Source organism: Arachis ipaensis, chromosome B01, assembly GCF_000816755.2.
Source record: "Arachis ipaensis cultivar K30076 chromosome B01, Araip1.1, whole genome shotgun sequence".
Classification (NCBI taxonomy): Eukaryota; Viridiplantae; Streptophyta; class Magnoliopsida; order Fabales; family Fabaceae; genus Arachis; species Arachis ipaensis.
Window position 1 is genome coordinate 120,539,003 of NC_029785.2, and position 13,772 is coordinate 120,552,774.

Below are 13,772 nucleotides of genomic sequence, written 5' to 3' on the forward strand. Positions count from 1 at the left end.
AAAAACATCTTTTATTTCTAATATTGCAATAATAAATTAGTGGTTTCTTTTGCAAATAAAAATATTTAATTGTTTTATATAAAAAAATAGTGGGGATCAACATAAACGGCATCTTAAAAAAGTATTAATCTAGATTCCCCTTCGCTAGTTTGCAATTTTGAGGAAAAACAAAAAACAGTGACTTTTGAAGTGAGGAGGGTTACTGATAACACCCTATGTGTTTTCGAAAAATTAAAAACAAAAAAGTATTTTATTTTTTGGTAATACCAGAAAATTAATAATTTAAAATTATCTAATCTAATTTAACATTTATAATTTTATACATGTAATATTTATAATTACATACTTATTAAATTTAAAATTATTAATTATTCTAACAATATTTAAAAATGTAAAACAAAAAAAAACTTTAAACTGTTTTAATTTTATTTTTATTGTCTTTTAAATATTTTTATTTAGTGGATAATTTTTTAAAGTTTTACGGGATAAAAAATTGTATTGCCCTGCTCAATAATTAAAATTAAACTATAAAAAAATAACCAGGGACAAATAGTAACACTAACACAAAATAAAAAAATATATATATATATTAGTAATAATTGTCATATTATTGTTTGTCTGTACTAACAAGTACAACAACTACCGATAGGTATGATTTTATGACATTAATTTGAAAAACAAAATTATTTTACTCAAACTTAATATTTATTTCAAAATATGCAGATTTGTAAGGTTGCATTTAGAACAAATATTGAAATTAAGAGACCAAAATTAAGAGATAAAGATTGAACTAAATTTAAATATTATATTTGATATAAAGTATATATGTCTTATACATCAGTAATTTATTTGATTTAAAATAAAAATAGAGGCTGAAATTATTAAAATATTATTATTCATGTGGCTGCATAGTTTTTAAAAGTGAACCATTGGTCGACCGAAACCATTTTTTTAGTTAGTTCGGTTGAGATTGAAAATAAATTGGCAAAACTCCGATAAAAAACCGATCAAATTGACGGTTAAATGATGAACCGTGTGAATCGGTTTAGTTTTTTAGAATTTGTCTGATCTACTAAGAATTTACTAAATGGCATCGATTTATTCATTACAGAAAAATTTCATTAAACTTTAGTAGTCGCTCACGGCTCACCCCTATCTTCTCCTGAACGAGCTTCAACCGAGCCTCCCACTTCTCAGGTCGGCGTCGCTCGCGTGCAAAGAACCCACGGGCACCTTCGTTTTCTCGCCGAAGTTCTTCATTTCTCTGTTGTCGTTGTCTTCTTCTTGGCGTTGCGATGGTTCGTTCTCTCCTTGGCATCTCTCCTCTTTTATCTCACTCTCTCCACTACTGTTTTACTGTTTTGAGTCATTTTTCTTGAGTTAAATGTTTTCACATTTTGTGACTTATGAGTTAATTTTGTTTTTGTTAATGGTTAATTTTCTGAGTTAATTGTTGATTGTTGTTAATTTTTAATAGAGTTGATTTATTGTTAATTCCGAGTTAGTAAAGGTCTGTTTTTGTTTTGAGTTAATGGGAATGTTTTTGTTATAACCATAGTTCTAAAAATTGGGTCGAACTGGCCGGTTGAACTGGTCCAATCGAAAACCGGCGATAAAAACGATTCGATCAGCAGCTAATAATTGCCCATCCACGAACCGCTCAAAAACCGATGAACTGGCCAAGAACCGACCGTTCTTAATAAACGGCCCGGTTTTAATTTAAAAAAAAAAAAAAAAGAAAACCCACGTTCAGCCCCTTCACTCACTCACCCCCATTCCCCCAACACACCCTCCTCACACGTTCCTCTTCAGAGCTTTTTGGTTTTGCCCTCAAACAAACCGTAGCCATCTAACCTCCACCAACGCCGCAAGGAGTGAGGCACTACCGCCGTCCGTCGCGCTGTCGTCGTGCTCCAGGTCTCCAACCCCTGTTCAGTCTCACAGTCTCACCAATTGCAGCTTCTTCCTTGCGATCGACATTCGCGTATGGTTTTCGTCTGCTCAGCCGCGCTTCTACCGTCGTCAGTCGTCGTGCTCGTCGCCTGATCGCCAACGTCCGTCGCCTGATCGCCATCGTCCGTCGCACTCAACTGCTCTTCCTCACACTCTGCCCAAACTGCTCAGATCGAAGGTAATGGCTTCTCTGCTCACTCCTCCATGCCGCGCGCCTCCTCCACGTCACCGGAGCCCTTGGTCCTGAGAGTCTCGTGTTCGATTGTCACGGCGGAGGGCCATACACCGACGTCGCCGACGGCCGGATTCTAAAGCGGGAAGGAGATGAAGTTGGTTGGACTTAGTTTGCTGTCACCTCTTCCAATAGGTATCAAAATGTGAACTGGTTTCTAAAATGGTGAACTTTATGTGAATTTGAGGGTTGATATGCCTTAATTTTTGTTGAAAATAGTGAGTATTCAAATCGGTCTAGATTTTTTTGGAGATTTATTAGTTTTAGAATCAAAAGTGTTGTTTATTGTGTTTTTGTGTTCTGAGTTTGCTAGTGGTAGAAGACTTGATATGAGGATTTGGACACCTTAATGAATATTCGTTCTCTGTTCTTAGTTCTGATCAGAACATTGATATTTTTGGGAGAATTCTGCTAGTGCTACTAATTGAAATTTGAATCCTTGAATGATTAGCTCTGTTTTGGATTGAATGATTACTGATTAGTTGATTCATTTTAGTCCTGTTTTTGTTCTTTGTATTGTTCTGTGTTCTTGCTTTGAATGATTAGCTCTGTTCACTGCTGTTGTACTAAGCTGGGCTGAAAAAAATTGTGCTGAAATTGTCCTCAAAACCTGAAATTTTTATAATCTTTGTTAATCTTTGGAAAAGTTTTTTGCTGCTGCGAAATTTTTTATTGTGTTTTAATTGTTCGTGTTGTGGCTCTGTTACTTTCAATTGTTGTTGTTGTTGTTGCTTTATTTTAAATTTTAATTGGTGGTGTTGTTTTAATTCTAAGTCATTCAATTTTTCTATTAGATATTATGCCTCTAGCTTCATCAATGATTAATTGAACTCTAATTCATTATATTGCCTCTAATTCATTTGTCTTAGCTAAAGGTAGGATATATGAATTTTTAAATATGGTAATATGGTGATAAAGTTTTATTTATCTGAGTTTTGGCAAAATGCTAGACATTAAAGTTTGAATAATATTTTGATGTTTGTATTTTTTTGGGTGTTTATTTATAATTTATTTATTATTTTATTATAAAACGATTTTTTCGGTTAAATCACGGTTGGACTAGTAAACCAGTGAACCAGTGATTAGAACGGTTCGATGACCGGTTCGATTTTCAGAACCTTGGTTATAACATCCTCCACCTCATTCAATTGCGCTTCAAGCTCTTCGATTTTTCTTTGCTGATTAATTGACGCTCTCTTTGCTTCGGCTATCTGCATACAAAGAAAACATCGTTTATGGTACTTTGTCTCTCTAAAACTAAAAACAAATGCAATATTTGAAAACAAATATTCAGAAATTATTCCTCAAGAACATTCACGTTTATAATCCGAGCCATTTAGTAACAATTCTTCTTTCGGAGGACTCAAGATGTGGAGAGTCTGGGCCTCCAATCCCCTAATCCATTGAAATTTTAGGATTTTGGTTAGTAGGTGCAATCAGTATGCTCAAACTTCATTATAGTTATTATCAAAATTTGTAGTATTTTTTTTGTCTTACTTTGTCTCAAATGTGAACTACTTGAAATTATATATTAAATTTTTAATAATTTTATTTGAGTAAATAGTCAAATTCATTCATGAAAGATCATTTGTTCTCCAAATTGGTCTGTGAATTTTTTTTAATCAAATTCGTTCTTTAAAAATTTTAAGTTAATCGCGTTGGTCTTTTCGTCACTTCCTTTGACGACATCAAAATTTGCTGGTATTACACGTTAGGTGATACTACAGCATACGTCTATAAGTCTTAATTGGCTGCTAAATGGTAAGTTTATGAAATTATATCAAATTAAAACCTAATTGAGGGGACCTTGAGGCATTGGAATCCCTCAATTTGGGGTTTATTTGATCTAATTTCATAAATTTATCATATTAGTCGTCAATTAGGACTACTAGGTGTGTTGTGGTGTTACTTAACGTGCCACATCAACAAACTCTAATGCCGTTAATAACGGAGGTGATTGAAGGACTAACATGAACGAGTAATCTTTCAAGGACTAATTTGATATTTTGACCATTTACTCAATTTTATTTTATATTTAAATCGGATTAACCACAGTTTGATCTCAGTTAGACAATTGAACCATTGAACCAATCACTTGACCGGTTTGGTTTTCATAGCCTTGGTTAGCAATTAAAAATTATCTAGACAAATTTGACTAAATTGTCATCTAATAATTCTCTACTATTAATTTCACGTGAACGTAACTGAATGTGAGTTTTTATCACGAGTGAATCTATTCCAATAAAAACCATAACCCATATCAAATCACTTCTCAAACAAGTGTTATCGAAAAGTGTGCCTGCCCTATCTTAACATGGTGTCCACTTGCTGACATCAGCAGATTCCCATTTCACACTTTTCTTCTGCCATTCACCGTCATGCATTTTGGTAGCCATGTATCTCTTGCTTTTTTACATTTTTATCTCGATTGTTGGAGCAAAGAAAATTAAATTAGTCATCTAACCAGTATTTTCTGCCCACACATTATCAAAATGAATTGCTAATTTGTAATTTCATATTGAATTTGTAAATCTAATAGTATAGTAAAATCATGTGTAAGAGAAAATCAAATTCTTAGTGTTGTGGCTGGGTTATATTTGAAGATAGTGTTTTTATCCTTGGAGGTTTATACTAGGAACCATTACTTTTGCAAAGGTCATGCATGCAGTTTTAGGGTAGATCTACTCACTTTTTTTAATAAGATTTTTTTTACTCATATAATTTAATGTCATGTAAAATATAGGTGGAGCACTGTAGATTCTCATTGTTGCATATAATTGAATGATGTAAAGTAAGATATTTCCTTCATTATTTCAGTTGTCTCAGTCTTTGACACAGAAAAAAATCACAAGAGGATAGTGTGAAGGCAGATTGTTGCGATGGATCTACAAGGCTTGCCTGCGAGTCATGGATTTCACATGCCTGCGGAGTGGGAACCTCACACTCAATGTTGGATGGGTTGGCCTGTGAGTTGCATAATTCACACTCTTCTATTCTTATTTTTCTTAAAGCAAATAGACACTTCACAGCACCAAAAGTAATCACAAGGTTCAATTCATGGTCATAGCTTTGAACATGGTTTCACACATCTCTCATCACAGATGGTTGTTATTGAGACATGACACAAATATAGGAACATAGAGATTGTAAATTTGTGTCCACTATAGAAAATATATGAAACTAGTGTCTTGAGACTCTCAATTTTGTGTACCTGTCTCTTTGTATTTGTGTCGTGTTTTAGCAGCCCAAGGCAGCCTTGAAAAACTAGTGAAACAGTGTTTGGTGGTGGACTTTTGGGGTCTTTTGGTGATTGTTATGAGTACTAGGTTGGTGTTATTTGACAGGAACGCCCAGATAACTGGAGAGAGAATGCTGTTCCTGCTCAAGATGTGTTTGCCAAGGTAGCATCTGCAATCTCAAGATTTGAGGATGTAACTGTTTGTGCTAGTTCTGGCCAGGTTGGTTGAAGTTGTTTGACATTTTCATTATTTGGCTAGTATCTTGAGGAGTGGATTCAGTTGTTTCTGATGATATGGGGCTTTTGATGCTTGAAATTTCTTTGCCATTTTAGTGGGAGAATGCCAGGAGAATGCTACCTGAACATATCAGGGTCGTTGAGATCAGCATGAATGATTCTTGGTTTCGTGACACCGGACCAACTGTGAGTTTTTCTCCTTATACATGGATGAGTTTTCTGATCAAGTCAGATACTAGATGTTTGGATTTCTACACATGCAGAATTTTCATTGTTGACAAAAATTTTCTCTGTTTTGTTCAATAGTTTGTTGTGAAAAGATCAGAGTCTGTAAAGGCAGAGCAAACTATTGCAGGAATTGACTGGAATTTTAATAGCTGGGGAGGTAAGCACTTAAGACCTTTGATATTGGGCGTTCTATTCCCAAACAAAGACTGTTTCTTTTGTGGAATGAATAAAGTACATATGATTTGTTGATGTTATGTCTTCATTATTGTTAGTTCAGCTAATGGAGTTTATAAATCTTTTCCAGGGTTAGAAGATGGATGTTATACTGATTGGAGTTTGGACATCCTTGTTGCTAGGAAGGTGTGTGTAGTTAAATATTTAACATTTTTATTTTTGTCATCTTTTACTCTATTGCAAATGCCTACATGACTTCGCTATCATCATATGTTTGCTAGATTTTGGCAATTGAGAGGGTTCATAGATTTTCACATTCAATGATACTTGAAGGCGGAAGCATACATGTTGATGGAGAAGGTAAGAGTTGTTGGCTTGCTGAATTTTTTAAAAAAAAATATATAAATTCCTGGTTTTCTTGTTGTTTAATATAAATTCCCCCCTATTATGAGGAAATATACACTTTTGATAATTGATGTAAAGTAGACAATGAGTCTGCTTATTAAATGCTATTAGGTTGCTCTTAAACTTCTCTAAGATGTAGTTTCATAGTGCTAATCCTTTCATAAATTAAGTGCTAACTAGGCAGGATGATTGTTTATATGTAATTATGTTCATGAACTTGTGGTTTAAGTTTATTCTTTCGTTTCTATATGTTCTGAGATCAAATGAACTGTGCTTGAATATAATGCTCTGTAGCTATATAGCTTACAAAATTTATAAGTTCTTCTTTTAACTTCAGCAACCTTTTCTTGCTTCAGGTACTTGCCTTACCACTGAAGAGTGTCTCTTGAACAAGAACAGAAATCCTCATATGAGTAAGAACCAAATAGAGGATCAACTTAAGACATATCTTGGAGTCAGCAAGATTATATGGTTGCCCCGTGGATTGTATGGTATATAAACTTGTTGCTGATCTTTTAGACTAAGAATCTTCCTATGAATTGATATTATAATGATCAGAATTTTGAATTTGGTGTAGTCAAAGATTTTTGTAAAGACCATTTATCATGAGGTGCAGTATATGTTCTGATATGGATTGGTGTTTGGATAAGAATAACTCCATTTATGAATAAAAGCCTCGTTTCATTTGTCATAAAAAATGGGCCAATCTAATATGCAGCTTAGTATGCAATATAGCTTAAGAACAAGTTGTACACCCATTTAATGATACCACTCTGGTTCAATAAGTTCAAATCTGAATGTGTGTGTTTTCTAATGCACATTCTGTCTGGAAATTAGTATCTTGTTATTTTGAATATGCTTTTGCTGGTAAATTAAAGACTCCAAAGCTTCACTATTATCGTCTACACATTAGTACATTTTTTTTTCTGCAATGTAATGTTATTATTACATTTATACTGATTAAAGCAATTTCTGCGCTAGGAATCTTATGCTCTTATGTAGAGATGATGTGAAAAATATTGTGATACAAGTTTTAGGTTCAAAGTGATACTTAGATGTTATTCACTCCCTAAAATCTGATTGAGAAGTATGCTGCTTTTGTACAGGAGATGATGATACTAATGGCCATATTGATAACATGTGCTGTTTCACTAGGCCTGGTGTGGTTTTGCTGTCTTGGACTGATGATGAAAGTGATCTTCAATATGAAAGATCTATGGAAGCCTATTCTCTGCTTTCTAATGAAACTGATGCCAATGGTAGAAAATTTGAAATCATTAAACTCCATGTTCCTGGACCACTATATATGACAGGAAGAGGCAGCCGGAGTAGTGCAGGTAAGCATCCAAGTTCATATTTTTTGTCTTGTCAATAAAAAATATAATTTCTTCAAAGTTGGATGTTATAAAAGAAAGGTATCATCTTATTATTTTATTTCATTTGAAGACTTATGCTAATATTTTGCAAGATTTAATACAAAGTTTTGTCACCATCTATAACAATTCTTGATGTATTGAGGCCATTCTGTTTCTTAATGGGAAATTGATTGGGCATATATCAAGTCATAGCCCTCTATTTTGGTTAATACTAAGTTCTAATGTTGGATAGTATCTACCAAGTATTATGTGTGATGTTTCTTTGATGGAATTTCTCTCTGTTTATATGGAAAATTCAGAGATATGAACCAGTTCTGTTTTGTTAGAATGTGGTGGTTTGTGATCAGGTGTACAGTTTAAATTGAGATATCCTGTTTCTTTTGATGACTTTGCTAACTGATTATACCAAAAAACTTGTCTACCAAGCTTAGAGAAATGTTGATGACTGAAGTGATGAATTTAATTTACACACTTCTGACTGAAATTATTCAATATTCATGCAACTGCTGTTGAATCAGTTCACTCAATGTCTTTTCTGAACTTCTAATATAACTATTTTTTTCAGGGTGATGATGGTAAGGCAAGACTTCCAGGTACTAGGCTTGCTGCTTCCTATGTGAACTTTTACATTGCAAATGGAGGTATCATTGTACCACAATTCGGAGATAAGAAGTGGGACGATGAAGCTGTTCGAGTCCTATCAAAGGCCTTCCCAGATCACAAAGTAAAACTGCTTGTTAAAATGCTATTTTTGTTGAAGAATGTTTCACCAAATGGTTACCTTTCAGAGTGAAATATTATTTGCAATAATTACTTCAGCTTTCGCGAATCAAGGCGTTATCCTAAACATCTGGAAGAATACCAAATTTGAATACCTAAGAGTCTATTTGGTTTATGTATTTTATTTTCAATGTTTTTGGTTTTCAAAATTTTTTGGAAGAAAAAATGAATACAGTACAAGAACAAAATTTGTGTTTTGTTCTCTCTCTCTCTCTCTCTCTCTCTCTCTCTGGGGTTCTTGATGTATTTTTTTGGTTACTGACATTCTTAATTGTGGCTAATATCTAGGTTGTTGGAATCGAAGGTTCAAGGGAGATTGTTTTAGCTGGTGGAAATATACACTGCATTACTCAGCAACAACCAGTCTTTTGAGCAAAGTACTGTCAACGTTTGTTCACATGAGTGTTGTATTTGCATTGAAATTTGTAGTCTCTGGATCATTGATTAAACTGCTTGGTTCATTCCATTAATCTTCAAATGATTGATCCACATAGAGGCACAAAAGTGTGTTTAAGTGCATTGAAATAAAATGTAAACTGGCATTTTTCAAGTTGGAAAATCTAAATGAATGAATAAATTAGAGATTTCTAGTTTTTACTTTGTAAAGGTACTTGAATGCTTCCAACTATGATATACCATGTATCTATGAATTTTTTTTTTTCATTTTTCAACTCAAGTCGTCCCTCAGGTGTTGTTATAATTGAATTTCATGTAAGTTTGGTATGTTCTGTTGAAGCAAAATCTTTAAAGGATTATACAATATGATCCTTAAAGTAGAATCAAATTTCTTCTTAAATCTCTTAATCTTTAATGTAGTTTAGGATAGTTCTATTTAGGCACAGATGCATCTTAGCTAAATCACCTGATAAATTTACCAACTATGAATGAGGTCTTACGTTTAAAATAGATATAGAAGAGAAGTTGCTATATGATTTTAGATTGATTATCACGTACAATGGAAATAGAATTGTGTTCTAACTTCTAACCGTCTATTTCATTATGTTCGTTTAACTCGTAAAATACAAAATGGAATTACTAATTGGAGAAATCAATTTTCTTTTCATAAAGTACTTTATTCATACAATGATATTTATTTTTTTGGGTCAACTATTCATAGTACATAGAAAGTAAGATAATTAATTCTTTTGAAAACTTTGGCTTGGTCTGGCTAAGTTTCAAACTTTTGGTAAGGTTTCAATTGAAGTTTGAATTCTGACCGTGACTAAATCATTAAATTGGGCCAAATAAAAGTTAGGCCAATATCCTTAAATATATTTCAGAAAAAAAATAAAAAGAGCAGCACAGAAAATTCAATAATGGTTGACTTGGGGACTGGGGTGGAGTGTAACGGAAAAAATCCATCCAAAGAAGAAGGGGCGCCCAAAAATAAAAAGAAAACAAACAGGTGTTTGGTTCAGATTCCAGAATCGCGCGATCCAAGAATTGGAGCTCACTCAGCTCAAAATAAAAAAATAAATAATAATAATAATAATAATAAATTGAAAGAAGCCTGAGACTCACACAAAACACACGCATATAAAATTACAAATCTCTCGTTACTCAAAAATTTGACGTGGAATCAGGTCTTCGAAATTCGACTTCTGGTTTTGGACACCTGATTTCAGTTGGTTACATTACATTACGTTACGCTCTAATAGGGAGAGAGATAGAGTGGTGTTATAATAAGAAGAAGAAGAATGGGGTGTTCATTTTCTGGTTTGAACGCACTTTACGATTCCGTTAACGGAGGCGGAGATGTTTGGATCAACGAGAACCGGTTCCGTATCGTCAGGCAGCTCGGTGAAGGTGGCAACGCCTATGTCTTCCTCGTCAAGGACGTTCCCGCCGACAACGTCTCCGGCGGTTTCTCCTCCAAGCTCAAACAGTCCTCTCACATTTCCGGTTCGCTCTTTTTCTCTTTTCTCCTTCACTTGTCATTGCTTTGAATTGTGCTGTTTCGTTGCTGTTTTCTGAAATCGGCATTGTCTAATAGTATCGATGATGGATCAGATCTGCGTGATCTGTGTGAGTTTGGTCATATTGCGTTATGATGTGCGATTCTTTTTGGATCTTCGAAGCCGTTTTGTTCTCCGATTTTTGTCGGTGCCGTTCGATCTGGTGAAGTTAATTGCTAATTCGAGCTTCCTGCTTCTTGTATCTGTAAAATGCTGCCGCTTCGATTTGGAAGAGAGTTGTGTGTGTGCGCTATTGTTCATTTCTGTAATTTTGAAAGTAGTTGTGGTAAAATGATACTGTTTGTCCCCTTGGTGATTGATACGGATTGTTTTGTATATTTCCTTGCTCATTCAAGGGTTGGAAATAGGGGTTTCTATTGCATTTTGTCAACTCTAAGTTTGAATCTGATAATCAGGGATGAAGAAAGTGCTCTTTCATTGTTGTAATACTTGTCTTTTTATAAGATTCTGAATAGGTGGCACACATAATTTGATTCAGCGGAGTGAAATTGATACATTGCTGATGTGTTTTTATGTAGAGGACGGAACATATGCTATGAAAAAGGTCCTCATCAAGAGCAATGAGCAGCTGGAGTTGGTCAGGGAGGAGATCCATGTTTCATCACTGTTCAACCACCCAAATCTGCTCCCGCTTCTCGATCATGCAATCATTTCTGTCAAGGTAAGTAGTTACAGCAGCAGTCAACACCCGTTCCTCTCCGAATCATATCAAAAACATAAATTCATCAAAACAAGAAAATGGTTTGTTTATTCAACCTCCATATTTGTTCTTTAGCTTTGGCTATGTAATTGGATTTATGTCCTGAAGTTGAAAACATGCTATCTGCTGGGTTTGGAATTCAGCAGTTTCCAGATACTATGTATGAAGGCTGTAGAATCCAATGCCTTCTAGGGGATACCTTCTATGGGCACTTGAACTATGCCTTGACAAAAAAAAAGCATTCAGCTGTCAGTATTTGGTGTTTTATTTTAACCGGTTTAAACTGAAAGTAATTCATCTTTCCTATGTGCACTTTGAATGGAAAAAGGACGGGTATCTGGTTTTTCTTGTGGATGCTCATCAAAAATTCTTTTGAGATATGTGATTGCGAAGGGATTAGAATGAGACTCTCAAAGCTTTTCAATGTAATGGGATAGAGATATGTACCAAGTGAGATCCTGCATATCATGGCAAAGTTGATTCTAGTCTATTATTCAACCTTTTAAAATTGGATTATTTCGATAAGAATTGCTTCTTGCTTATGGTATTATGTCTTTGAAAACATAATATCACTACTAATGGTGCTATTTTACAAGGACCTTTATCTATTGCTGCTACAAGATCTGGTTTTCCAAACTTGGTTGGAATTATGTATAAATTGTGTGGTATGATGTGGCATTGCTAGTGTAGTTTCTTAATTGTTCTAAGTTGATAAGTGATAATTTCACTACATGGGAATGAAAATGATGTGAATTGCAACTTAATTGTTCCTTCCCTTGTTACAGTTGTTGTGCTTTTATATTTATGTTGAACATGGCCCTTTTGTTGGCAGCCTACTCCACAAAAATCTTGGAACCACGAGGCATACTTGTTATTTCCACTTCATTTGGATGGAACACTGCTAGATAATACCAAGACAATGCAAGCCAGGAAGGAATCCTTTCCTACCTCGGATGTTCTTCAAATCTTTCGACAGGTAAAAGAACTTTCTTCTGTCATGTAATTGGCTTATTATAACCAGGGATCAGGTATCTCAAGCATTATAGTTGCAATTCAAGATTTTCAGCACATGATACTTTTTTTTTTTGGATAAAAACATATGTTACTTGTTTGACATCTATTGTATCCTTTTCTGATTGTCATGAATTTCATATATGTATTTACCTAGTAATTCTTTGGAATAGGTTATTTTCTCTGTTAAGAATCAAATTGAAGGATAAATATGGACATCTCTGGCCTATACTGCTTTTATACTACTTTTACATTTAGAATCTAAGAAGCAACCTTTCTTTTTTAAAATAAAAAAATAAAAAATAAAAATATTAGTTTGATTCAATATACACTTCTTTATATTCTAGAGTTCTTTAGTACTCTAAACTGACAAAAGTTTGATTTCTTCTGAAATCCTTTTAGCCCTGACAAATCAACTCAACAGCTTTGTGCAGGACTCAAGCATATGCATGGTTTAGATACTCCATATGCTCATAATGATGTCAAACCTGGTAATGTTCTCATAACACATAGAAAAGGACAACCGCCTCTTGCCATACTCATGGATTTTGGCAGTGCTCGTCCTGCCAGGAAGCACATTGGTTCCAGATCAGAGGCACTCCAGTTGCAGGTGCTTTGTTCAGCCCCCTGTGTAGGAATGGGCAGCTGAACACTGTTCTGCCCCTTTCCGAGCTCCGGAGCTGTGGGAATGCCCAAGCCAAGGTGATATAGACGAGAGGACTGATGTTTGGTCACTAGGATGCACATTATATGCAATAATGTGAGAATTGATTTTTCTTTTGTATGTGTTTAAGCTTTATGTTTAAAACTTTTTACAATTTTGCTGCCTTAATGGCATTACACCATGCATCTGTTGATGTACTTGAGTTATGCAACCCCACGTCCCTATTGACACGGAGAGATTTAAGAGAACAGTTGAGGCATCGTTACACATTGCAGTTGTTAAAATTTCATGTGCCTTCCCTATCTATTGAGATAGATAGAAAAGGAATAGTTCCCTGCCTTAGTTTTTATGTGTATCTTTATATTTTTTTTGTGGTAGTCTAGGTAGTCGGGCATTGGGCTTAATTATTATTTCGGTAATTTATACATAATTTTGTCTATTGTAATTTATGAAATGGCCAGTCTCCCTGTAATCTTCAGGATTCATGCGCATAAATGGCATATGGTTTATTTACTTATTTATTGATGTGTTCTTTTCATTTTTAGCCTCATATTTTCGCTCACCTAGTCACTTTCCCAATATCCGGACGAGTCAACGGTCAAGTCTGTGTTTAACAGCTTTATTGTGGTTCTACGGGTATAACAGTTCGGCTAACAAATTAACTAACTGACTTCTGCCAACTCATTATTGCTAACTGTATCTAACTACTTTGTATCTTTTGCTGCATTAACATATATATTAGATATATAATTATTTATTTATTTTTATCTAATAAATTAAATTATTTTGCGATAAATA

At 34.3% G+C, this 13,772-nt stretch overlaps 1 protein-coding gene and 1 pseudogene across 1 annotated transcript; both read left to right on the forward strand.

Annotated features, from left to right (window-relative positions):
- On the forward strand, positions 1,879 to 9,225 carry LOC107635016 (annotated as a pseudogene).
- On the forward strand, positions 10,015 to 13,493 carry LOC107635027 (serine/threonine-protein kinase 16-like). The gene is given in 5 exon segments (XM_016338381.2): positions 10,015 to 10,525; positions 11,118 to 11,260; positions 12,132 to 12,275; positions 12,735 to 12,920; positions 12,922 to 13,493. Coding segments are annotated over 5 exon segments (831 nt in total). The 5' UTR covers positions 10,015 to 10,320; the 3' UTR covers positions 13,075 to 13,493.